Source organism: Heptranchias perlo, chromosome 4, assembly GCF_035084215.1.
Source record: "Heptranchias perlo isolate sHepPer1 chromosome 4, sHepPer1.hap1, whole genome shotgun sequence".
Taxonomy (NCBI): Eukaryota; Metazoa; Chordata; class Chondrichthyes; order Hexanchiformes; family Hexanchidae; genus Heptranchias; species Heptranchias perlo.
This window is the reverse complement of record NC_090328.1, coordinates 35,063,605-35,091,565: the sequence shown is the minus strand read 5'-3', so window position 1 is coordinate 35,091,565 and position 27,961 is coordinate 35,063,605. Positions and strand designations below refer to the sequence as shown.

The window sequence follows — 27,961 nt, the reverse complement described above, 5'->3', positions numbered from 1 at the left end:
AGGTTTAGGGAGGGAATTCCAGAGCTTAGGGCCTAGACAGCTGAAGGTACGGACGCCAATGGTGGAGTGATTAAAATTGGGGATGCGCAAGAGGCAAGAATTGGAGGAATGCAGAGTTCTCGAAGGGTTGTAGGGCTGGAGGAAGTTACAGAGATAGGGAGGGGCGAGGCCAAGGAGGGATTTGAAAACAAGGATGAGAATTTTAAAATCAAGTCGTTGTCAGACCAAGAGCCAATGTAGGTCAGTGAGCACAGGGGTGATGGGTGAACCAGACTTGTTGCAAGTTGGGATACAGGCAGCAGAGTTTTGGATGTGCGCAAGTTTATGGAGGGTGAAAGATGGGAGGCCGGCCAGGAGAGCATTAGAATAGTCAAGTCTAAAGGTAACAAAGGCATGCATGAGGGTTTCAGCAGCAGATGAACTGAGGCAGGGGCAGAGACCAGCAATGTTACGGAGGTGGAGTAGGTCTCCTGGTATCCTGGCCAATATTTATCCTTTAACCAATATCACAAACAGATTATCTGATAATAATAATGCCTAGAATTAGGCACTTTCCAAAGTTTTGTCTTGTGCTCACTACTGCTTTTACTGTCGAGAAGCGAGTAACACCATATCAATAAAGCAGCTGAGCTACAGATTCAAGGCCTCTATTTATCAAACCGTGACAAAACAGTGCAAAATATTTCAGCGTGAAGTTCAAACACAGCCAATTTGCGCTATTAAAAGATTGATGCTAATGCCTTTTATTTCCAGTTTTTCTTCATCTGTTATATAAATGAAGAAAAAGAATTGAAGAAATCAATAAAATCTCAGTCAACTATGTACATTCACATTAAGCCTCACAATAATAATGTAAACAGGAACAAGAAGGGGTCATTGGTCTCATGTGTAAAATGTAACAGTTTGGGTCAGCGAGTTTGCCATTGAGCGATCCTGTGTGACGTTATTTTGGCGCGCTGTTTTTGCCGCGCTCCAGAGCAGATTGATCCCCTTTGTGGTTTGGTCGCTCTCTGTTCCCTGGTCACAAACCGTGGTAAAGATGCCCCGTTTAATTAATTCCATCGTCGCTGTTTGTCCGAACATGGGGATCGGCAAAGACGGGAACCTCCCCTGGCATCCGATAAGATTAAGGTAATTAATGCACGAACGTCTCACTGACTGAGGCAGGTGAGCCCGAGCCCAGTGCCTGCTGCGGGCACAGTGAGTGACCAGAGTTAATCCGCCAGCCCCAAGTGGGGTTTAATCGTCGCAATTTTCCGTGTCCCACCCGACAGTCGCGCTACTGACCCCCATTGAATTTCCCGGGCTCTGGGAGAGGTTTCCGCCTTGTGCTTTAAAAGGGCCGCACTCCTCCAGACCTAGAAAATGTGTCTACCCTTCTTACATCCGGCATCAGGAGCCCGTTGGGATTGCCCTGCAATTGATTGCATTTCTTGCGGCGGGCATTTCAATTTTTTTACATTTTAAATCCCCTTCTGCCCACTTTAGTAACACTGAACGCAAAGAACTTACTGGCATTCCAAGTGTCCAGTGTGGCTATGGCGTTAATGATAGGAAAAGATTTGTATGATGTTTTGCTATCATTAATATGTTGTTTGAATATGCCCGCCTATATTTGGGTGGATGTATTCAATGGAGACGTCACTTCTGGTGGAAAATCCTAGTAGTGGCCACAAGGAGCTGATAGGATGGCTTCCCGGGCAATTTTCGTATTCCACGTATTCGCTAACCTCCGTTGGATCCATATTCCCAACACATCACCATGGGCCAGAAATTGCTCCCGAAATAACGGAGGAGATCAACAGCGCTCTCCGTTTTTGGTGGCGCGTTGAAGGAGCAAGTTCCCGCGTTCGCACACGCGCAGTGAAACGCAGAAATCCGGAACTTGCTGCTAATGGTTAGCGGCAATATGACGGCTTCGAATTAAAGGACCACCGCACGCTGAAATCAGAGAAATCATTGAAAAAGCACCAACTTACTTATCTGCCCAGCTGGAAAGTAACGAATATCGCCACCAAACGGGCATACCTAAAAATACCAGGTCTAAACTAAGTTTTAACAGCATGATAAGCCTTAATGACTGCCAAACAACTAAAAATTAACTTTTAAAAATGTGCAGTTTCATATTACTTCTTATTTTAATAGTTTTGTTTATTTTTAAAAAATTATTTTCCCTTCTATCTCTTTAATTATTCAATTATTTCTTTGGCTTTTTATTTAAAAAATGTAAATTTTTATTTACAATGACATACAGATTACTAACTTTAAATGAATGAAGTCTGCTTGCCTGCTTGAGCACTGCAGCCTGAATCTGTGGGCGTGACTTCTCCTCCTGACAGATTTTGTGGCCGTGTCATCTCCACTTGCAGACTTTTCCAGCTGCGCGGCAACTCACGCTGCTCAGAGGCAGGGTTGATAGCGCACAATTTTTTTAAAGTTCAAGCAATTCGACGCCACAGAGCCCGCAGTAAGTATTTTCGTTAATTTAATCCGCAGGAGCTGCGGTGAGCATTACCTCACTGCTCAGGGCGATTTCTGGCCGTATACTTTCCTTGGATAAGGTTAGGCCTCATCGGTAATACCGTGTCCAGTTTTGGCCCCCTCGCGTGGTGGGTGATATAGAGGCCTTAGGAAAAGTTGAGAGAAGAGGCACTCGACTGATGCCTAGCTTAATGGACCTTAGTTACCACAATAGGCTTAGAGAGTTGGATCTTTTTATTTTCGAAAAGCTTCGACTACGAGGAGATTTGATTGAGATCTTTAAAATAATTAAAGGATTATTACAATGATTATGCGGATAGACTATTTGATTAGAATGGTTTAGATTGAAACCAGGAACATATGTATAGGATATACATGCATAGAACAAGATTAGATGCAGGAGGTTTTCCTTTTCGCAGAAGGCCATTGACCACTTGGATAAGTTGCCGCTCGTGCTTTGAGTACAGACTTGCTGCAAGTGTTCAAAAGGGAGCTGGGTGAGTTCCTGGCTGTGGCTGATACCACATCTTTCAAAGGTAGTTCAGGCATTGGGCGATGAGTCTCATAGTCACTAGTCTCCTGGAACTCGTTTTGATCATCTCAGGAGTGGTGGGGGGGGGGGGCGGTCAGAGAGGAATTTCCCAGAATTTTTGCTCTGAATCGGCCTAGCGTTTTTTTCCCACTACCAGGAGATTATGGAGGCGTGATAGGTGTCAAAATGCTCAGTTTCATCATGACGATATGAGAAATGGATGTTTGACCAGCTGAGCTCTACCAGTCTGTCATTTTTGTATGTTCATATGTTCCACCATAGGCGCAGCACTTCCAGCGGCTGTGATCATTTCAATTCTTACCATATATGTCTCAGACTCACTCCAGGTATGCTGCAGCACCTTCCTATCAGGAAGCTACCCTGGAGTGACAAATAGTGCAACCCTCTGAACCCACCTCATGTATCATAAAGTCCATTGCCAGCCATGAGTTAGGGTGCTACCTAATTGATTTTTCTCACTTATAAAAATTTTGGTGGATTCACATATTTAGAGATTGCACTCCGGTAATATTGTAGCTATAGAGGCACATGTTAATCGAAAAAAGTGAAACATGACTATGTAAACCAGCACATCAACTGGTTAATTGCAAAGTGTTAAAAGAAGTGTTACATAAATAGTTAAATACATAATTCATTCTTTTTAAAGAAAAAATTTTTATTAAGTCAACTTTATTGTTAAAATAAGGCATTATCCCCTTGAAGGATTGTTTCAAATTTGTGCTCTTTTAACTTTTAGCAAAGAATTCAGCCATTTTCGGAAGATGACCTCCACACCATCAGTCGAAGGTATTACCAACACTTCCAAGAATTTTACTGAATATCATAGAATGTGACTGCTGTCCCCACTGAGTGGCACAGCTTATTCATTATCTCAGCAATAGATAGTTGAATTTGACTGCTATCTGTTAGCAAAATTGAAGCCCATGGAATTAAAGGGACAGTGGCTGCAATGGATATGAAATTGGCTAAGGTCAGATAGCAGAGAGTAGTGGTGAACGGTTGTCTTTCAGACTGGAGGGAAGTATACCGTGGTGTCCCCCAGGGGTTATAGTTGGGAACACTGCTTTTTTTGATCTATATAACTGACCTGGACTTGGGTATAGAGGGTATAATTTCAAAGTTTGTAGATGACACGAAACTCAGAAATGTAGTAAACAATGTGGAGGATAGTAATAGACTTCAGGACGACATAGACAGACTGGTGAAATGGGCAGACACATGATGAAATTTAATGCAGAGAAGTGTGAAGTGATGCATTTTGGTAGGAAGAATGAGGAGAGGCAATATAAACTAAATGATACAATTTTAAAGGGGGTGCAGGAACAGAAAGGCCTGGGAGTGCACATACACAAATCTTTGAAGGTGGCAGGACAAGTTGAGGAGGCTGTTAAAAAAGCAAACGGGATTGTGGGTTTTATTAATAGAGGCATTGGGCTCGATTTTAGCACCCGGTTCCGGGTGCGTTCTCGGCGGGGGGGGCCTCTAAAATCCCGGTTTCGAGGAGCGGGACCGGATCGCGCCTCGATCCCGCCCACTTCCGGGTTGCGCGCTGACGTGCAGGGGTGCGTGCGTTGGCCCCGCTGGTGGGAATCCCGCAGGCAATTAAAGCCAGCGGGGTTCCACTTGAGTGTATTTATCTTGGTATTTCAGGTCATTAAATGACCTGATTGAGCTGTTTATTTAACAGGTGTCGGATTTTACAGTGAAATGAGACTGTTTCCCATACTGGGGGAAACACTCACACTCTCAACGGACGTGTTGCAGCCAGCAGCCTGTGGCAGCTGCCAAGGTGCATTCCACAGGTGGGGGGGAGAGCCTTCACCAACGCAGGAGGACACTCCGTAACATTGGGCAACGCCTGCCCTCCACCACCCTCCTCCAAGCAAGAAGATTCACCGGCGTGGAAGTCCAACCCCTGTGCGAGGACACACTTTTCTAGCGTGCACAACCCCGCAAACCTAAACCTGCCAGATGGGTGCTGCGTTGACATCCTCGGAGGACGAACAGCATGACCAGCCTCGCAGTCCACGCCGTCCGCCTCAGACGTGCATCCCCACAACACGGTGCTGCGGCACATCCACCTGCACAGCAGGATGGAGGGCATCCGCAGAGAGAGATGCATCGCAGGAGGCACTACCCTCCGCACAGGGTCTACAGACCGAGGCTCAGCTTCATGGACCTCTCTGAGCAGCAGTGCATACGGAGGCTCAGAGTCACTCGCCAGGTAGTCGCCGACATCTGCAGCCTCCTCAATGACGAGCTGCTCCCGGATGGACCAAGCAGCATCTTCTTACCCGTCGCCGTCAAAGTCACCACTGCCCTCAACTTCTTCGCCTCCGGATCCTTCCAGGGTGCCACGGGGGACATCACCGGGGTCTGTCAGTCGTCTGCACACAAGTGCATAAGGCAGGTCACCGATGGGTTGTTCCGCAGGGCCTCGAACGACATCAACTTCGCCATGGATGAGCGCAGCCAGACGGAGAGGGCGGTTGGATTCCATGATGTGGCTGGCTTCCCACGGGTGCAGGGTGTAATCGATTGCACCCACATAGCAATACGGGCACCTCCACATGAGCCAGGGCTGTTTATCAACAGGAAAGGGTATCACTCCATGAACGCCCAGCTCATTTGTGACCACCGCCAGAGATTCCTACACGTGTGCGCCAGATACCCTGGCAGCTGCCACGATGCCTTCGTCCTCAGGGAGTCCACCGTCCCGCCCCTCTTCCACGCACCCAACGCCGGCAACGGCTGGCTCCTCGGCGACAAGGGATATCCCCTGCACACGTGGCTTATGACACCTCTGAGGAACCCCATTACCGAGCCACAGCGTCTGGATAATGACAGCCACATTGCTACCAGGTCTACAATTGAGCAGGCTATAGGGCTGCTCAAGATGCGCTTCAGGTGCCTTAATCGTTCCGGGGGAGCACTCCAATACACGCCATTCAGAGTGGGACGAATTATAGTTGTCTGCTGTGCCCTGCATAACATGGCACTACAGAGAGGGGTGCCGCTGGAGGAGGCCCCATGCACACCCGCCACCCACATTGAGGACGACAATGAGGAGGAAGAGGGAGAGGAGGAGGAACGACCCATGCGCCGAACACCGGCTCACCTGCGTGCTCGTCAGGCCAGGGAGGCACTCATATGCCAACGGTTCTCCTAACATCACACTGTGTGAGGCGTTCACATGTCATAACGTGCACAGACGAGGGTCCATACAGGCTCCCTCCACAGAAGAGTGGTGCCTGTACACCTGCACCCACTGGATTATGCCCAATGGGTGGGACGGGGTGGTCGTCGTCATGATGAGGCGCACGGAAGGGACATATTGCACAAGCCGCAGAATTATGGACAAGAGGTGGCAGCATTGGTGAGAAAAAGTGAGTTTATTTTGTGGTGACATTCAAAGAGTAGAAAATTTTTTAAAAACGACAAATACCCTGGTGCAATCCCTGTGTGCTCACGGAACTTTAGGTGTTCGTTTTCGGGACCCCCTACGTGGTGCTACCCCTGTGGCTCCAGCAGAGGTGGTGGCAGGTTGCTCCTGTTCGTGCCCTGACCGGGTAGATGCTTTGAGCCGACGCCCCCTGGGTTTCGGTGCCTGTGAGGGCACCTCCACAGACTGCTCCTCCTGCACCTGTGCAGGGGCAGACTCGGCCACCTGGAGAGGATGGACTATTGCGGGCACTGGTTGAGAGGGGGGCAACGGGTGAGACTTGGGGGCGCCTTGAGTAGCGTCCACACTTCCATTTCCCCGTTCACCATCTTCCCTCTCATGGCCAAGGCCCACATCACCCCTTCCACCCTGCTGGACGGCAGTTTGGATGACGTGGGTGAGACCTTGCAAGGCCACCTCCAATGTATCTGTCAACCTGTTGATGGCGGCAGAATGCTGTTCACCCTGAATCCGAACAGCCGTTGTGAGGGCCTGGATGGACTCATTGGTGAGCTGTGCGTGACGCTCGAGGGAGGCTAGCCTGTCCTCCACCGCAGACGTTCCCACAGCTACCCGCGACACTATCTCAGAGATGCCTTCACGTCCCTGCAACACTATCTTGGCGATACCCTCCTGCACCTGTGCCACCATTCCCCTCATGCAGGAGTTGGACTCCTCCATCCTCCGTGCGATTGTGGAGAGTGCGTGTGGCACCTCTCCCAGTACCTCAGCAATGTTCTGGTGCCCCTCGACGACTCTCCTTTTGACAGGTGGCCCCCTGGGTTCAGCATCTGGGTCCGGCTGAGCAAAGCCTGGAGAAGAGTGCTCCCACCGATGCGGACCCTCCGCGGCTGACCCTGCCACCAGGGTCTGCTCATGCTCACGTGTGCGCGGTGACTCACCATGTGCAATCCCAACTAGCTGAGGGGGGGGGACCCACCGAGGTGTGTGTATCTGCGCTGGTGGATGCAAGGCTCATGTGTGACGATGCACCCTCAGAGACGGGCATGTCCTCTGAGGAATCGCCCTCAACCGAGACGTCGATCGCAGACGGTCCTGCAAGAGAACAGAGGGAAATATCAGGCATGTGACCAAATGTGGCGGTGCGGCATATGCCATGTGATGCTACGATCATTCACGATCATGAGTGATGAGTGCCAGCTTTCCCTTCCCGGCCGTTTCGCCAGAACCAGACTCGCCATCCGTCATCGACAGGCAATGCAGCGTGCGGCTGATCTCCAGTGCCTCGACCTCGGCGTCTGTCAGGGCCATCTTGTGTGGCGGGCCCCCTCCCGTGCGTGCCCTATCGCGTGCGTTCCTGGCCCTCTTCTCCTGTGAGGGCAAAACACAAAAACGTTATTGAGTGATGATTACAATGTGAGACGCTTCAAGCATTGGTGTGATTGGGTTGAGCGTGTGCCAGATGGATGGGAGGATGCGTGTGCCACATGGCCATCCCATTGTATGGGCATTGGGGTGTGTGGTAGTGGTCGAGTGGGGACAGGGACGGTGGGTACGTGCAGGCACTGTGAGGCTGATAGTTGGGTGGCTGTGAGGATTGGTGCGGGAGCGCAGTGCTGTCAGTGGAGATGGGGTTGTGAGGTGGTTGAGGTGATGTGGAAGACGGAGTGATGCAGAGTGCGTTAGTGTACTCACTTTTCCGGACCTGGTGAGGTCATTGAATCTCTTGCGGCACTGAATCGAAGTGCGGGTGGTGTTTCCCCTGCTTGTGACCTCCGCGGCCACCTCCTCCCATGCCCTCTTGGTGGCGCTGGCAGGGCACCTCCTTCCATCCGTGGGGAACAGCATCTCCCTCCTCATGCGGACCCCGTCCAGCAGCACCTGGAGGGCGTGGTCCGTGAAACGGGGAGCAGCCTTACCCCTGTGCTCCTCCATCCTTGATGGAGTGTAGTTTGTGGCTGGAGGGGCTTTGGTGGACTGCCCCTTTAAATAGAGCGCAACCATCGCTCAGACGTCAATGCGCATGCGCAGGCCGCCGGCACGCAACTGAGAAGCGCGGAACCCGTAACTGCCGGCTAATCACATCAATCATCCCGCGATCGCGTGCGCAACGCACTCAATTTGGCCGGCGCGTTTTCCTCGAGCCCGCCCGACCACCCGCTGCCAACCCGCACCCCTGGTAAAATCGGGCCCATTGAGTACAAAAGCAAGGAAGTTATGCTAAACCTTTGTAAAGCACTAGTTAGGCCTCAGCTGGAGTATTGTGTTCAATTCTGGGCACCACACTTTAGGAAGGATGTCAAGGCCTTTGAGAGGATGCAGAAGAGATTTACTGGAATGGTACCAGGGATGAAAAACTTCAGTTATGTGGAAAGATTGGAGAAACTGGGGTTGTTCTCCTTAACAGCAGAGAAGGTTAAGGGGAGATTTGATAGAAGTATTCAATCATGAAGGGTTTTGATAGAGTAAATAAGGATAAACTGTTTCCCGTGGCATGGAATCATAGAAATTTACGGGATAGAGGAAGGCCATTCGGCCCATCGTGTCTGTGCCAGCCGAAAGAGAGCGATTCAGCCTAATCCCGCTTTCCAGCTCTTGGTCCGTAACCTTGTAGAATACGGCATTTCAAGTGCATACTCTAGCTGTGGCCTAAATAGTATTTTATACAGTTCAAGCATAACCTCCCTGCTCTTTTATTCTATGCCTCGGCTAATAAAGGAAAGTATCCCGTGTGCCTTCTTAACCACCTTATCTACCTGCCCTGCTACCATCAGGGATCTGTGGACATGCACTTCAAGGACCCTCTGTTCATTCAAACCTCTCAGTATCCTCCCATTTATTGTGTATTCACTTGTCTTGTTTGCCCTCCTCAAATGCATTACCTCACATTACTCTGAATTGAATTCCATTTGCCACTTTTCTGCCCACCTGACCAGTCCATTGATATCTGCCTGCAGTCTACAACTTTCCTCCTCGCTATCAACCACACAGCCAATTTTTGTATCATCTGCAAATTTCTTAATCATGCCCCCTACATTGAAGTCTAAATCATTAATATATACCATGAAAAGCAAGGGACCTAGTACTGAGCCCTGTGGAACCCCACTGGAAACAGCCTTCCAGTCACAAAAACACACGTCGACCATTATCCTTTGCTTCCTGCGACTGAGACAATTTTAGATCCAACTTGCCACTTTCCCTTGGATCCCAAGGGCTTTTATTTCCCTGACCAGTCTGCCATGTGGGACCTTGCTAAAATCCATGTAGATTACATCAAACGTGCTACTCTCATCGACCCTCCTTGTTACCTCCTCAAAAAAAATTCAGTCAAGTTGGTCAGACACGACCTTCCCATAACAAATCCATGCTGACTGTCCTTGAGTAATCCGTGCCTTTCTAAATGACGAATAATACTGTCCCTCAGAATTGTTTCCAATAATTTGCCCACCACCGAGATTGGACTGACTGGCCTGTAATTACTCGGTCTATCCCTTTCTCCTTTTTAAAGAACGGTACAAGGTTAGCAGTCCTCCAATCCTCCGGCACCACGCATGTAGTCAGAGAGGATTGGAAAATGATGGTCAGAGCCTCCGCTATTTCCTCCCTTGCTTTTCTTTACAGCCTGGGATACATTTCATCTGGGCCTGGTGATTTATCTACTTTCAAAGATGCTAATCCCCGTAATACTTCCTCTCTCACTATTTTTATCCCATCCAATATTTCACACTCCTCCTCCTTAACTACAATCTCTGCATCGTCCCCCTCTTTTATGAAGACAGACGCAAAGTATTCATTAAGAACCATACCCACATCTTCCGCCTTCACGCACAGGTTACCTTTTTGGTCTCTAATTGGTTCTACTCTTTCTTTAGTTATCCTCTTGCTCTTTATGTATTTATAAAATATCTTTGGGTTTTCCTTGCTTTTACTTGCCAATATTTTTTCATGCCCTCTCTTTGGTTTCCTAATTTCCTTTTTAATTTCACCCCTGGACTTTCTGTACTCCTCTCGGCTTTCTGCAGTATTGAGCTCTTGGTATTTGACATAAGCTTCCCTTTTTTGCCTTTTCCTACCCTGTATGCTCCTTGACATGCAGGGGGCTCTAGGTTTGGGAGTCCCACCCTTTTTCTTTGTGGGAACATATTTGCTCTGAACCCTCACTATCTCCTCCTTGAATCCCTCCCACTGCTCTGACACTGATTTATCTTCAAGTAGCTGTTTCCAGTCCACTTTTGCCAAATCACATCTTAGCTTAGTAAAATTGGCCTTTTCCCAATTGAGAACTTTTTCTCCTGTTCTATCTTTGTCCTTTTCCATAACTTTGCTAATTTTAACTGAATTATGATCACTACCACCAAAATGCTCTCCCACTGATACTTCTTCCACTTGCCCAGCTTCATTCCTAAAATTAAGTCCAGAACTGCTCCCTCTCTCGTTGGGCTTGCTACGTACTGGCTAAAAAAGTTCTCCTGAATGCATTTTAGGAATTCTAAGCCCTCTATACCTTTTACACTGATTCTATCCCAGTTAATATTAGGGTAGTTGAAATCCCCTACTATTACTGCCCTATTGTTTTTGTACTTCTCAGAAATCTGCCTACATATTTGCTCTTCTATCTCCCTCTGACTATTTGGGGTTCTATAGTACACTCCCAGCAATGTGATTGCCACTGTTTTGTTCTTCAGTTCAACCCATATGACCTCATTTGATAATCCTTCTAACATAAAATCCCGCCTCACGGCTGTAATTGTTTCTTCAACCAATATTTCAAACCCCCCCCCCCCCTCCTTTTTTTACCCCTCTCTCTATCTCGTCTGAAAACCCTGCAACCGGGAATGTTGAGTTGCCATTCCTGCCCCTCTTTAAGCCATGTTTCAGTAATAGCTATAATATACTTCCTGTGCCCTCAGCTCATTTGCCTTATTCACAAGAATAAGTGAATGGCAGAAGGTTCGGTACAGATTTAAGGTAATTGGTAAAAGAACCAGAGGCGACATGAGGGGAAAAAATTTACGCAGCGAGTTGTTGTGATTTGGAATGCACTACCTGAAAAGATGGTGGAAGCGGATTCAATTGTAACTTTCAAAAGGGAATTGGATAAATATGTGAAATGGAAAAATTTGCAGGGCTTTGGGGAAAAAGTAGGGGAGTGGAAATAATTGGATGGCTCGTTCAAAGATCCAGCCCAGGCACGATGGGCCCAATGGCCTCCTTCTGTGCTGTATCATTCTATGATCTCTCGTGAGCGTCACAGTTTGTTCATTCTGTTGCAACAATTGCTCAGCAATGGATAGATAATCCAGAAACTATTTCCTTGATCCCCTGTCTTCATTGATTAATAAATGAGAAGGAGAATTATTATGTTATTGGCTCGCTGGTTTTGTGTCACCAGAATGATACCAGGGCCAAAAGGGTTACATTATGAGGACAGGTTGCATAAACTTAGCTTGTATTCCCTTGAGTTCAGAAAATAGAGGAGTGATCTAATCGAGGTGTTTAAAATGATAAAAGAATTCGATAGGGTAGAAATAGAGAACTATTTCCTCTGGTGGGGGAATCCAGAACAAGGGGGAATAATCTTGAAATTAGAGCCAGGCCATTCAGGAGTGAAATCCGAAACCACTTCTTCACACAAAGGGCAGTAGAAATTTTGAACTCTCCCTCAAAAGGTTGTGGATGCTGGGACAATTTGAGCTTTCAAGACTGAGGTAAATAGACTTTTGTCAGGTATGGGTGTCAAGGGATATGGAGCTACGGCAGGTAAATAGAGTTGAGGTACAGATCAGCCATGATCTATTTGAATGGTGGAACAGGCTCGAGGGACTGAATGGCTTACTCCTGTTTCTTTGTATTTAGCTTCTCTTCCTAGTTTGAGTGCCCGGTTTGAGAGTATTAATATATTGGCCATCTGCAGTATTGATTTTCTGCCACTGTGTGTCACTGTTACACTGCTTTTATTTTTTTACTTTGGATGCTGCTTTATACCCATTTTGCTGGGGTAAAATTACTAAATGGGCAACTGTAGCCAAGCTGACCATGACCCTGGCTCCCCATCTATATTCAGGTGTTATAGGTTTGGCCGGCGCACCGTGGTTGCAGTGTGTACCATCTACAGGTTGCACTGCAGCAACTCGCCAAGGCTTCTTCGACAGCACCTCCCAAACCCGTGACCTCTACCACCTAGAAGGACAAGGGCAGCAGGCACGTGGGAATACCACCACCTGCACGTTTCCCTCCAAGTCATACACTATCCCGACTTGGAAATATATCACCGTTCCTTCATTGTCGCTGGGTCAAAATCCTGGAACTCCCTACTTAGCAGCACTGTAGGAGAACCTTCACCACATGGACTGCAGCGGTTCAAGAAGGTGGCTCACCACAACCTTCTCGAGGGCAATTAGGGATGGGCAATAAATGCTGGCCTTGCCAGCGACGCCCACATCCCCATGAAGGAATAAAAAGGAAACCTCAAAGTCAGGACATACTTGAGATGGCCATTGGTGTTCAGTGGGAGGCAGACGATGCAGTCTAGTCTGACTAGGATCAGCTGCACTTATTAGTTTTTTTTATATCCTCACACTCCTCCTATAAAAATGACACGTTATGTTTGTACTCCTAACAGGGAAATGCAATGCCGTCATAATGGGTCGGAAAACCTGGTTCTCTATTCCTGAGAAGAACAGACCCCTTAAAGACCGAATAAATATAGTACTCAGCAGAGAACTTAAGTAAGTATCTGAGAGCTGGCATTTGTTTCTGGTAAAGGGAAACTGCAATATTTTCTTCATAATATCTAATCTGATTTACACTAGAAAATGAACACTGCACCTTTTATTATTGATACTAAGGTGAAAAAAATTATGAAAGAATCTGCTCCTCCACCTTTCATATAATTACCCAAAATACATAACACATTGACATGATTGAACTGACTTCCACTTCTATGTGCTGTTGTAGTCTTTAAATCATTCTAGATTTAGTCTCATCTCTTTATCTCGAATTTTAGCCTGATTTTTGTTTCGGTCACTATAAGAATTTTAATTTAGTTGATGAAAATACAATGACTACTTTCCCCGTTTTAGGGAACAACACTGCTTTCTATTATTTGGACAAATGAACACAAAAGAATGGCTCAGTATTGCAGTATTATGTAGCATTTTGTGTGGATGTGGTGTTATTCCCTCTTTAGTTTTACCTAACTTGGTTTGTTGCTATTGTTTCTCCCCATCTCCTACCTTCTTTTCTCGACGGTGTTGACCCCTTACTGGGTAGGTTCAGTGGGTGCTGTCCAAGTGGTGTTTATTCAAGTGTAAGCCTTTACTCTGAGTGTCAGTAAACTATTCAATCATGAGGGAGAAATGAAAGGAGTCTGATCTTGCCCTTGCCCATGCCCAATGCCCCCCACAGTGCAGTTCCAGAGGGTAACTGGATAACGATCAGGAGCAGGAACCGTGGCCATTTTTTCAATCCCCCTTCTTCCCTGTCCCAGGGTTGTTGAGGACAATCGCTGAGTCCTTACTGCTACCCCAGATGTGCTGGCTAACTTGGCATAGACTGCGGATCAGCTACCAACTGACTAAGCTCGCTGAACCATCAGGGGAGTGGATTTATTTGCCTCTTCTTGATGCCTAAGCTTTATTTTTCTTATACTTTTTGGTGTATTTTCCGGCATTTTGAAGTGCACTGTGATTCAGAATTAAGAAGAGGGAGACCCAGAGAAAAGGACCGTACACACAGGAGAAACTAAGATCATTTTGAACTTTCAATGGCAGTACCTGTATTTGCAGTAAGAACATTTTGTTTTTTAAAAAAAGGATTACATACAAAATCAGCAAAGATCTGCAGGGTGGTGAGAATTACAGAACCATCTCCATCATCCAAACAAAATTTTTACCAACTTGCACCTGGGAGTTGGGCAATTGTCCTTATTTGTACAGAATTGTAGTAGGTGGCATTCGGCAACCCCAGTGTCACGACAAGCATCTATAAGCACCCATATGGTCTGTCCAAACTAATATCCCAAAATAAATATATGGTATCTTAAATCACAGTTTTTAGAAGAAAGCAGTCAACCCCATCCAGTGTCCACTGGTTGTGGAATGCTTCTTGTGAACTGGTGGACACTGTCGTTCATAATAAGTTTGGATTGCAGAGCAGATACTAACATATGGTTTTGGAGGGAGATGAAAATCGGTGATATTGTGAGGTGGCATTGAGATCAGTCAAAAACAGGTATGCTTTTTGAACCTAGTGGCCTTTTCCTGTTCCTTAAAATAAAATTCCTAAAATAAAAGTAAGTGAGGTATTCAGTTTGAAAACTTACACTGGGATCCAAGAGGCTATGCTTTGTCAGTTTAATTTTTAAAAAAATGATAAGCAGCTTGTTTAATCCTTCAGGTGTTGCCAATGTGATGTCTTGTTTCATACACACCCACTCTGATGGGCTGCTGATAAGGTAACTTGTTAAATTGCCACAGCACCTAATATTGCTCATCAAAAACAAGGCTGCTCGCACATTAGGCGCACCTGCATGGTCAGTAAATCTAAGGCATAGTCTTGATCTGGTGAGTTCAGTGATGTGGATAAGTCACGTCATAATGTCTTTGCGTTTTAATTGTGTGAAAAGTGGATTAAAAAGAAAAGACTTTAAAATTTTGTGTGGGCTGGCTGCAGTGATCCATCATGGCAAATAAAATGATGGAATAATGAATAAAGCACCAAATAAGCCTGATTGGCAGCATCTTCCGGAGTAGATAAACAAAGCCCAGTCGACCCTGCAAAATCCTCCTCACTAACATCTGGGGACTTGTGCCAAAATTGGGAGAGCTGTCCCACAGACTAGTCAAGCAACAGCCATACTCACAGAATCCTTTCAGCCAACTTCCCTGACTCTTCCATCGCCATCCCTGGGTATGTCCTGTCCCACCGGCAGGACAGATCGACCAGAGGTGGCGGTACAGTGATATACAGACAGCAGGGAGTGGCCCCGGGAGTCCTCAACATTGACTCTGGACCCCATGAAATCTCATGGCATCAGGTCAAACATGGGCAAGGAAACCTCCTGCTGATTACCACCTACCGTCCTCCCTCAGCTGATGAATCAGTCCTCCTCCATGTTGAACACTAGTTGGAGGAAGCACTGAGGATAGCAAGGGCACAAAATGTACTCTGGGTGAGGAACGTCAATGTCCATCACCAAGAGTGGCTCGGTAGCACCACTACTGGCCGAGTCCTGAAGGACATAGCTGCCAGACTGGGCCTGTGGCAGGTGGTGAGCAAACCAACACGAGGGAAAAACTGACTTGACCTCGTCCTCACCAATCTACCTGTCGCAAATGCATCTGTCCATGACAGTATTGGTAGGAGGGACCACCGCACAGTCATCATGGAGACAAAGTCCTGTCTTCGCACTGAGGACACCATCCAATGTGTTGTGTGGCACTACCACCGTGCTAAATGGGATAGATTCAGAACAGATCTAGCAGCTCAAAACTGGGCATCCATGAGGCGCTGTGGGCCATCAGCAGCAGCAGAATTGTATTCCAGCACAATCTGTAACCTCATGGCCCGGCATATTCCTCACTCTACCATTACCAACAAGCCAAGGGATCAACCCTGGTTCAGTGAGGAGTGTAGAAGAGCAAACCAGCAGCAGCACCAGGCGTACCTAAAAATGAGGTGCCAACCTGGTGAAGCTACAACTCAGGACTACATGCATGCTAAACAGTGGAAGCAACATGCTATAGACAGAGCTAAGCTATTCCACAACCAACGGATCAGATCAAAGCTCTGCAGTCCTGCCACATCCAGTCGTGAATGGTGGTGGACAATTAAACAACTAACGGGAGGAGGAGGCTCTGCAAACATCCCCATCCTCAATGATGGCGGAGTCCAGCACGTTAGTGCAAAAGACAAGGCTGAAGCATTTGCAACCATCTTCAGCCAGAACTGCCGATTGGATGATCCATCTCGGCCTCCTCCCGATATCCCCACCATCATAGAAGCCAGTCTTCAGCCAATTCGATTCACTCCACGTGATACCAAGAAACGGCTGAGTGCACTGGATACAGCAAAGGCTATGGGCCCTGACAACATCCCGGCTGTAGTGCTGAAGTCTTGTGCTCCAGAACTAGCTGCGCCTCTAGCCAAGCTGTTCCAGTACAGCTACAACACTGGCATCCACCCGACAATGTGGAAAATTGCCCAGGTATGTCCTGTCCACAAAAAGCAGGACAAATCCAACCCGGCCAATTACCGCCCTATCAGTCTACTCTCAATCATCATCAAAGTGATGGAAGGTGTCGTCGACAGTGCTATCAAGCGGCACTTACTCACCAATAACCTGCTCACCAATGCTCAGTTTGGGTTCCGCCAGGACCACTCGGCTCCAGACCTCATTACAGCCTTGGTCCAAACATGGACAAAAGTGCTGAATTCCAGAGGTCAGGTGAGAGTGACTGCCCTTGACATCAAGGCAACATTTGACCGAGTGTGGCACGAAGGAGCCCTAGTAAAATTGAAGTCAATGGGAATCAGGGGGAAAACCCTCCAGTAGCTGGAGTCATACCTAGCACAAAGGAAGATGGTAGTGGTTGTTGGAGGCCAATCATCTCAGCCCCAGGGCATTGCTGCAGGAGTTCCTCAGGGCAGTGCCCTAGGCCCAACCATCTTCAGCCGCTTCATCAATGACCTTCCCTCCATCATAAGGTCAGAAATGGGGATGTTCGCTGATGATTGCACAGTGTTCAGTTCCATTCGCAACCCCTCAAATAATGATGCAGTCCGAGCCCGCATGCAACAAGACCTGGACAACATCCAGGCTTGGGCTCATAAGTGGCAAGTAACATTCGTGCCAGGCAATGACCATCTCCAACAAGAGAGAGTCTAACCACTTCCCCTTGACGTTCAACGGCATTACCATCGCCGAATCCCCCACCATCAACATCCTGGGGGTCACCATTGACTAGAAACTTAACTGGACCAGCCACATAAATACTGTGGCTACAAGAGCAGGTCAGAGGCTGGGTATTGTGTGGCGAGTGACTCACCTCCTGACTCCCCAAAGCCTTTCCACCATCTACAAGGCACAAGTCAGGAGTGTGATGGAATACTCTCCGCTTGCCTGGATGAGTGCAGCTCCAACAACACTCAAGAAGCTCGACACCATCCAGGACAAAGCAGCCCACTTGATTGGCACCCCATCCACCACCCTAAATATTCACTCCCTTCACCACCACCACACAGTGGCTGCAGTGTGTACCATCCACAGGATGCACTGCAGCAACTCGCCAAGGCTTCTTCGACAGCACCTCCCAAACCCGCGACCTTTACCACCTAGAAGGACAAGAGCTGCAGGCACATGGGAACAACACCACCTGCACGTTCCCCTCCAAGTCACACACCATCCCGACTTGGAAATATATCACCGTTCCTTCATCGTCGCTGGGTCAAAATCCTGGAACTCCCTTCCTAACAGCACTGTGGGAGAACCTTCACCACATGGACTGCAGCGGTTCAAGAAGGCGGCTCACCACCACCTTCTCGAGGGCAATTAGGGATGGGCAATAAATGCCGGCCTCGCCAGCGACGCCCACATCCCATGAACGAATTTTTAAAAAGGACTGAACCCTTGCTATGTTTTCTGTTACAATTCATGTCTATCATGAACCCTACTAGAACTACTAGAGGTATATAGAATCATAGAAGTTTACAACATGGAAACAGGCCCTTCGGCCCAACATGTCCATGTCGCCCAGTTTATACCACTAAGCTAGTCCCAATTGCCTGCACTTGGCCCATATCCCTCTATACCCATCTTACCCATGTAACTGTCCAAATGCTTTTTAAAAGACAAAATTGTACCCGCCTCTACTACTGCCTCTGGCAGCTCGTTCCAGACACTCACCACCCTTTGAGTGAAAAAATTGCCCCTCTGGACCCTTTTGTATCTCTCCCCTCTCACCTTAAATCTATGCCCCCTCGTTATAGACTCCCCTACCTTTGGGAAAAGATTTTGACTATCTCCCTTATCTATGCCCCTCATTATTTTATAGACTTCTATAAGATCACCCCTAAACCTCCTACTCTCCAGGGAAAAAAGTCTCACTCTATCCAACCTCTCCCTATAAGTCAAACCATCAAGTCCCAGTAGCATCCTAGTAAATCTTTTCTGCACTCTTTCTAGTTTAATAATATCCTTTCTATAATGGGGTGACCAGAACTGTACACTGAGTTTGAAATAACAGCAGCTCGATGCCCTTTGTGCTAATTGAGGGGGATTTTAAAACTAGATACAAAACTCTATAATTGGAATTAAAGTAGAAATTTTGTATTTCAACCAATAGGAGAGAGTTGCTTTAGTTCTGCAAATGCTCTTTAAATGTCATGTATTTTAAGTTTCCTATGTGACAGTAGGGAGCCACATTTGAAGTAATGAGTATGTCTGCAGTGGCACAGCATCCTGCAGTGAGGCGTGGGAGAAATTTCTCTAAGTAGAGCATCAGTTGGAACTAAAAGCGATTCCAACCCTTGATGTCTCAGAGGTGCGGTGAGACAAGTACCAGACTGCAGTTTTGAACTCCAGTAATTCCATGTCGACTTTGTGTCATAACAAAGCTTAGGTGAAGATGGTTTTGCAGCTTTCTCCTGCATTAATTTTTTTTTCCTCTATGTGTATTTCCAGAAAATTGGAAGTGAAAAAATTCAGAATGAGATGGTAGCATCTAAAATAAATATCACAATTTTCCCTTGTATTCATCCAGAAATATTCAGATAACAATTTGAACTACAGTACACCCAAGTGGCCATTCTTTATTTATGAGCCTAGACATTGATTGTTTGCATGCTATTTGACTGCATGGAGCATCACCAGCAAGTGTCCTGGTCTCACCTGACATACTTTCCAGCTGATTTTTTTTCCTTCCCAGTGACACTGAGGCCAATTTAATACCCCTAGAGCTGTTGCAACTGTGATTGACTAATTTTGCACAAACTTTGAACCAAGCCTGCAAACATTCTGGTCTCTATGGCTCAGTACACCATTGAGCTTTGAACATTCCCCTTGCCCCTCTCCCCTCCCACCCCCATTCTCATCCCCTTTCTGATAACTTTTTCGAAATAATTTGGTGTGAAGCTGCTGCAGAGCAGCAGAACTTAAACGTTATTTCCACAGTGAAGCAAGAGGTATGAACCTCCTAGTTTATCAGGTGGCCTGTAAACCCAGATGCTATCCTCTCAGTATGCCCTAACTAAAAGAAAACACAAGCCACTATTTCTTCTGTTTTTTTTCCCCCACTCCACGCAACAAAACGAGTGGGCGGATCTGGTGGAATGTTAGAAAATTATTGTGGTACAGTACTGGATTTCTCTAGCATTTGAAAAGCTCACATCCAGCTCCCAATTATGGTACTCAACAGCCTGTTATGTTAGACGTTATCGAGTGCTTGCAAGTTTACTCAGGTGGAAATGGGACTCTGTCCATACTTGGTTTGGACAGAGTTCAATAGCCTATGACCTGCCTATGATTTATCCCAACTTATTATGAAGAGCATACATTGCTCATAGCTCCCTCTCTCTAATATTGAACCCATGTTGGATGCACCGCTGATAACATGATTCTTAACGCACTGCCCCTCAGTGATTTTATGTTTACTAAACTGAGAAAGGAGGAACAAATCTGTCCTGTTTAAACTCAAATTTGTGACATGTTTAGTTACCATTGTAGTAAAGTCAACCTCCCCCTCCCCCACCCCCGTCACTCCTCCATCCCCAAGTGAAATAAGGTGAAGCATTAGTTTGTTTTGTTTCTCAGGGAACTGCCTCAAGGAGCAAACTACCTGGCTCATGACCTGGACTCAGCACTGGCTCATCTGGATTCATCAGAACTGCAGGACAAAGTGGATCTTGTGTGGATAATCGGTGGCAGCACCCTATACAAGGTACAGTGGAAAATGTATTCGCCCTTTGCGATTTGGAAGGTAATTAGTAAATGTTCCAGGAATTTTAGTGAGCATTTTAAAATCTTAACAACCTGGATGGATATGTGTGTTTAAATTTATAACTTGTTGCAGATTATTATCAGAAACTGCATATATACTGGAAAAGGAAAGGTTTGCAGGGCTATTGGAGGAGAGTGGGTTTAATTGGATAGCTCTTTCAAAGAATCGGCACAGACACAATGGGATGAATGGCCTCCTGTGCTATATCATTCTATGATTTTGTTGAGTTCAGATCATTGATGGGACCACATTTGAAATATTAGCCTGGATCTTCCTCTTGTTTTCCATTGGGGGCAGGAAATTGGACGGGGACTTGTACCTCCGGGTCCTTGCCCATTTTAAAGCCAGAAGAATTTTTTGCCAGAAGTATCGGTAACCCCTGAAAGCGCCCGCCAAATATGACTGAGCATATTCAAGTTAAGAGGTAAATGACCAGGCAACATTGTAGATCACATTTCCATTATTATAGTCCTAGCAACGTTGGACACTGACAATGCCTGTTTACAACAGGCGTCCAGCGTTGCTAGGGCCAACGGAGGCCGTTTAATAAAATTTTTAAATCTCTCACTGGCATCGCCTAGAGGGCGCACACTCTTCTGCCCGTGTGGCAGCTACTGTAGGTGCACAGTCCTGGGGTAGTAATTTCCCGTATCTCCCATGGTGGACTCTCCAGTGCAGGCAGCAACCCCACTGGGAAATCATCAAAACAATGTTGATTAGGCTGATCCTGAGAAATCCACTGAGGTTAGCAGCGTAACAGGCGATGGACACACCTCCCGCTCCGCTGAACTAATGCTGGCAATCCTGGCTACAGAGAAACCTAGACTATTGTGTGCAAACTTGGTCACTTTGTTTTCAATATGACATTGGTACATTATAGAGGATTCAAAAAATGGCACCAACATTACTAAGTCCTCCACCATCAACATCCTCGGGGTCACCGTTGAACAGAAGTTTAACTGGATCAGCCATATCAACACCATGGCTACAAGGCTGGGTACTCTGCAAAGAGTTGTTCACCTCCTGACCCCTCAAAGCGTCTCCACCATCTGCAAGGCTCCAATCAGGAGTGTGATGGAATACTCACCACTCACCCTGAATGGGTGCAGCTGCAACAACACTCAAGAAGCTCAACACCATTCAGGACAAATCAGTTCATTTAATCGATGTCAGTACCATCCCCTCCATCACTGACACACTGGTTGTAGTATGTACAGGAAGCACTGAAGCAGCTTGGCAAGTTTAGTGCAAGAGCATCTTCTAGCCCCAAGAGCTGTACCAATGAGAAAGAGAAAAGCAGCAATGTCTTGGAACACAAACCCCTCCAAGTCATACACCATTCTGACTTGGACATATGCTGCTATTATTTTATTGTCAAAAACATAGAATTCCATACCTAGCACCATCACCACAAGAGCTGCAGCAGTTCAAGAAGGCCTATCACCACCTTCTCGAATAAATAGCGATGAGCAATAAAGTGCAGCTTTGCCAGTATCGTCAACTTCCTGAGAACAAATAATAAAAAGAGAGATGCGGATGACCCTCGGGCTTAAGGCTATAGGTCATGAAAAGAGACTCTCAGAACTGAATTTGTTTTCATTGGAAGGGGAAAGAGAAACATAAGATTGAAAAGGGGGATATGATACAGGGGTCTTTTTTCTTCTGCCATTTCCCTTCTTCCCTCAAAGTGTTAATTCCTTGGTCTAAGCAGTGGTGTGTGCTGTCTGTTAACCTTATCTAAAAAGGCTTATTTCATTTCAGAGCCTTGATAGTAAATGTTGCAAGCTATTCACCCAAGCCTGATTCTGTCCTCACCTGATATCTACATAGATTAACTTCCAGCTAGGACGCTGAATGGCATTCAGGAACACATGTCTCACCACCCCCCCACCCCCCCCCCCAAACATGCAGTAAATTAAACACTTCTTTCAAAAAGAGAGAGCTGGATAAATATCTGATTAAGAGCAGATAACGAGGATAAGTACAGTGGGAGATCATCAAATGTTTTACGGAGCATCGTAAAGGTACCCGAACTGAAGTGACCATGAAAATACCATGCCAAGAAGGCAACAGGTTTAGGATGAATCATGAATGATGTATGGAATGAATGTTTTATGGAGCTTTAGAGGGCGGGGGAAAAACGCAGAAACTTCTCCAGGAGCTAATATGGGGTTGGGGAGAATCCATAATAGAGTAGATAAATGGTTTGTGCATGGTGAGCCTAATGGTCTTCTCTCATTCCATTCTTTTTTGAATGCTAATCAGCCAGGGTGTATAAACAATGTATGTACCTTTCTCTAGTTTCTCTCCAATCTCCCCTCATGCCCTCTCCGAGCTCATCTCAACCATGAGACCCACCTCCTGCTCCCTCGACCCTATTCCCACCAAACTGCTGACCACCCAACTTCCCTTCCTGGCCCCGATGTTAGCTGATAATGCTAATAGTTCCCTCTCCTCAGGTACTGTCCCCCTCCCCTTCAAATCTGCCGTCATCACACGCCTCAAAAAACCCACCCTTGACCCTTCTGTCCTTGCAAACTACTGCCCCATCTCCATCCTCCTTTTCCTCTCCAAAGTCCTTGAACGAGTTATTGCCTCCCAAATCCATGCCTATCTTTCCCGCAACTCCATGTTTGAATCCCTCTAATGAGGCTTCCGCCCTGCCACAGTACTGAAACGGCCCTTATCAAAGTCACATGTGTGACTGTGACGATGGTAAACTATCCCTCCTCATCCTTCTCGACCTGTCTGCAGCTTTTGACGCAGTTGACCACACCATCCTCCTCCAACGCCTCTCCTCCATCGTCCAGCTGGGTGGGACTGCGCTCGCTTGGTTCCATTCTTATCTATCCAGTCGTAGCCAGAGAATTACCTGCAATGGCTTCTCTTCGTGCTCTCACATCGTTACCTTTGGAGTCCCCCAAGGATCTATCCTTGGCCTCCTCCTATTTCTCATCTCCATGCTGCCCCTCAGCGACATCGTCCGAAAACACATCAGATTCCACATGTACGCTGACGAGACCCAGCTCTACCTCACCACCGTTCACCCATCCACCCCTGAGCTTGCTGACCTACATTGGTTCTCGGTCCAGGAAAGCATTGAATTTAAAATTCTCATCCTTGTGTTCCAATCCCTCCATGGCCTCACCCTTCGCTATCTCTGTAACCTCCCTTCGAGATCTTTGCGCTCCTCCAATTATTGCCTCTTGCGCACCCCCGATTTTAATCACTCCACCGTTGGAGGCCGTGCCTTCAGCTGCCTAGGCCCTAAGCTTTGGAATTCCCTCCCTGAACCTCTCCGGCTCTCTCTCCTCCTTTAAGATGCTCCTTAAAACCTACCTCTTTGACCAAGCTTTTGGTCACCTGTCCTAATATCTCCTTATGTGGCTCAGTGTCAAATTTTGTATGATAACACTCCTATCAAGTGCCTTGGGACGTTTTACTACTTTGAAGGCGCTAATAAATGTAAGTTGATGTTGTTGTGCTTTATGTAACAAGTACTGGTCTAATGTGCTGTTTTTAAAAGCCATTTGCATAAGACAAAAGGTGCTGCTTTAGAATTGAGTCTTCAAAATGTTTTGTTTTTTCAAACCTGGATATAATCAGCAATTTAAAAATCCCAGGCTTCTATAGAAAACCATCAATGATTTCTGTATAGGGCAATAGTGTTTTTAAAAGATAAAAGCTTTTAATGTTTTGCAATTTGCTCACTGTCTGTGATCTCTTTCCATCAGCTGTGGCAAGTCACTTTGATGTCCTCTATTGTGCAGTCAGTCCATCAGCTGTTTAATTTGCTGTATATTATGTAGTCTATTACATCTGATTTATAACAGCTTCAAGATCCTTCTGATCATTTAAACCCTGGTCTAAAGTGTTACCTTGATGAGGTTAAAATTGATACTTTCAAAATAATTGTGCAATTTTGTCAAAATCATTTGGATTACAATTGAGCAACAAAAATAGCCAAAATGCATCATAGGTTCTGCCAGTGTCCCAGTGAAAATGAGGCACAGGTTATCTGCTTCTTCTCTGCCTTTGAGTTTAAAAAAGCGGTTTACCAAAAACTTTTTTTGTTAATGCCCCTTTAAGTGGTATAAGCACAGATTTAATTCAACACTAACTGCAAGTAGTGTGTGGAATCTGTGTACAACGTTTGACATAAATATTTTTCATTCAGTTAATAAAAATGCCTGTAAAATTCTATGCTGCACCAACAAATCATTTTTATTTAAATTAGACTTACAAAAAGGTTGTGGAATAAACATGATAGAAACATAGAAAATAGGAGCAACAGTAGGCCATTCGGCCCTTCGGGCCTGCTCCGCCATTCAAAATGATCATGGCTGATCATCTAACTCAGTACCCTGTTCCCGCTTTTTCCCCATATCCCTTGATCCGTTTAGCATTAACAAATATATCTATCTCCTTCTTGAATACATCTAATGACTTGGCCTCCACTGCCTTCTGTGGTAGAGAATTCCACAGGTTCACCACCCTCTGAGTGAAGAAATTTCTCCTCATCTCGGTTCTAAATGGCATACCCCGTATCCTGAGACTGTGACCCCTGGTTCTGGACTCCCCAGCCATCGGGAACATCTTCCCTGCATCTAGTCTGTCTAGTCCTGTTAGAATTTTATATGTTTTGATGAGATCACCTCTCATTCTTCTAAACTCGAGTGAATACAGGCCTAGTCCACCCAATCTCTCCTCATACGTCAGTCCTGCCATCCCAGGAATCAGTCTGGTAAACCTTCGTTGCACTCCCTCCATGGCAAGGACATCCTTCCTCAGATAAGGAGACCAAAACTGCACACAATACTCCAGATGTGGTCTCACCAAGGCCCTGTATAACTGCAGTAAGACATCCCTGCTCCTGTACTCAAATCCTCTTGCAATGAAGGTCATCATACCATTCGCCTTCCTAACTGCTTGTTGCACCTGAATGCTCGCTTTCAGCAACTGGTGTACAAGGACACCCAGGTCTCGTTGCACCTCCCTTTTCCCAATCTATCACCATTCAGATAATAATCTGCCTTTCTGTTTTTACAACCTCACATTTATCCACATTATAATGCATCTGCCATGTTCTTGCCCACTCACCCAACTTGTCTAAATCACATTGGAGCCTCTTTGCATCCTCCTCACAGCTCACATTCCACCCCAGCTTTGTGTCATCTGCAAACTTGGAAATGTTACATTTAGTTCCTCATCCAAATCATTGATATATTTTGTGAATAGCTGGGGTCCAAGCACTGATCCCTGTGGTACCCCACTAGTCACTGCCTGCCACCGGAAAAAGACCCGTTTATTCCTACTCTCTGTTTCCTGTCTGTCAACCAATTCTCAATCCATGCCAGTATATTCCCCCCAATCCCATGTGCTTTAATTTTGCACACTAACCTCTTGTGTGGGACCTTACTAAAAGCCTTCTGAAAATCCAAGTACACCACATCCACTGGTTCTCCCCTATCTATTCTACTAGTTACCTCCTCAAAAAACTCCAGTAGATTTGTTAAGCATGATTTGCCTTTCATAAACCCGTGCTGACTTTGTCCAATCCCATTAATGCCTTCCAAGTGTTCTGTTATCGCATCCTTTATAATAGACTCTAGCATTTTCCTCACTACTGATGTTAGGTTAACTGGTCTGTAATTCCCTGTTTTTTCTTTCCCTCCTTTTTTAAATAGTGGGGTTACATTTGCCACCCTCCAATCTGTAGGAACTGTTCCAGAATCTATAGAATTTTGGAAGATGATCACCAATGCATCCACTATTTCCAGGGCCATTTCCTTTAGTACTCTGCAATGTAGATTATCAGGCCCTGGGGATTTGTCAGCCTTTAGTCCCATTAATTTCCCTAGCACTATTTTTTTTACTAATACTGGTTTCCTTCAGTTCCTCCCTCTCACTGGACCTTTGGTTCCCTAACATTTCTGGCAGGTTATTTGTGTCCTCCTTTATGAAGACAGAACCAAAGTATGTGTTTAATTGTTCTGCCATTTCTTTGTTCCCCATTATAATTTCCCCCATTTCTGACTGTAAGGGACCTACATTTGTCTTCACTAATCTTTTTCTCTTGACATATTTATAGAAGCTTTTACAGTCAGTTTTTATGTTCCCTGCTAGTTTACTCTCATACTCTATTTTTCCCCTCTTAATCAATCTCTTTGTTCTCCTTTGCTGAATTCTGAACTGCTCCCAATCCTCAGGCTTGCTGCTTTTTCTGGCAATTTTATATGTCTCCTCTTTGGATCTAATACTATCCCTAATTTCTTTTGTAAGCTACGGTTGAGCCACCTCAAGGATTATCCTTGTGGTTTGCTTTTATCTCGTATTTGTGTGACATCTTGCGACATCTCTGTAGTTACTCTCCTTTCAATCTCCTTGGCACAACAGAGATTGAAAGGGACCCTTGAGAAAAGATGAAGTCAGGTCCTGCTTTGATTGCTGCACACAGCCTAAATTAAATTTCCATCAGCTAAGTTAATACGCCAGCAGTATTAATGATACAAATTGTTATAAAGAAAGAAACAATTTGCATTTCAAGACTTCGGGATGTGTGGAGTCCAATGAAGTACTTTTAAAAATTTGTAGTCGATGTAGGAAATGCAGCAGCCAATTTGAACACAGCAAGATCCCACAAATAAGATAAATGTCCAAATAATGTTTTAGTGGTGTTGGTTAAGGAATAAATATTGGCCAGTACTCCAGGAGAAGTCCCCTGCTTTTCTTCAAATGGTACCATGGGACCTTTTACATCCACCTGAGAGGGCAAATGGGATCTCTGTTTAACGTCTCATCTGAAAGACAGTGCAGCGTTCCCTCAGTACTGTACTGTAGTGTCAACCTAGATTATGTGCTCAAGCCTCTGGAAACTTCTGACTCAGTAGCGAGAGTGCTACCATTGAGGCAGTTTCTATCTCATCTCATGTCATCTCATGATCTCGACAATACTTTGTGTCTCTTTTGTTTCACACATATACATGTATGATGATACTGTATCACAGCTTGCATGAGTGTCTTTTCCTTTTTTCTTTCTCTCTCTATTTGTCTTATCCCTCCCTCTTGTGCTCTTTTTTTTGTCTTTCAGTCTCCCTCCCTCTTGCACACTCTTTCCCCTCTCTCTCGCTAGCTCCCTTTCTCCTTTCCTATCACCTGGACTTTTCCCCTTTGTTTAATTTCACCATGTATGGTTCTGCATCCATTTTATCTGTTTTCAGGACATTTTCCAAGGCACTAAATTCAAGGTGCTGTTGTTGAATGTCCATAATCCTGGAAGCACCCATGAAGTCTTTATTATGTGATTGTCCACACTATTTGAAATCTCACATATACAGGCAGGATGGCTGCAGGGGGTCAGGGACTATCTTCAGTAGCTATGGCTACTGAACCCACTGCCAAACCCCAAACTGCAACAAAATGTGGATACGGTGCATATGCCACAGCCAGTGTTGCAGTGGAGCACACATTTAGGATGCTGAAGCATAGATTCACAATCTTAAAATTAGACCTAGGCCTTTCAGGAGT

At 45.9% G+C, this 27,961-nt stretch overlaps 1 protein-coding gene across 2 annotated transcripts in view; it reads left to right on the top strand.

The window, feature by feature from the left end:
- Positions 1–964: 964 nt before the first annotated feature.
- The window catches only part of dhfr (dihydrofolate reductase), a 40,363-nt gene continuing 13,366 nt past the window's right edge, over positions 965–27,961 (top strand). Inside the window, exons 1-4 of one of the 2 annotated variants that reach the window (XM_067982167.1) lie at positions 965–1,131; positions 3,771–3,820; positions 13,060–13,165; positions 20,248–20,374. In XM_067982167.1, coding sequence (XP_067838268.1) covers positions 1,040–1,131; positions 3,771–3,820; positions 13,060–13,165; positions 20,248–20,374 — 375 coding nt within the window. In that variant the 5' untranslated portion in view covers positions 965–1,039. Of the gene's footprint in view, positions 1,132–2,301; positions 2,468–3,770; positions 3,821–13,059; positions 13,166–20,247; positions 20,375–27,961 lie in introns of those variants that run through there. The other variant, XM_067982168.1, reaches the window with a different exon arrangement.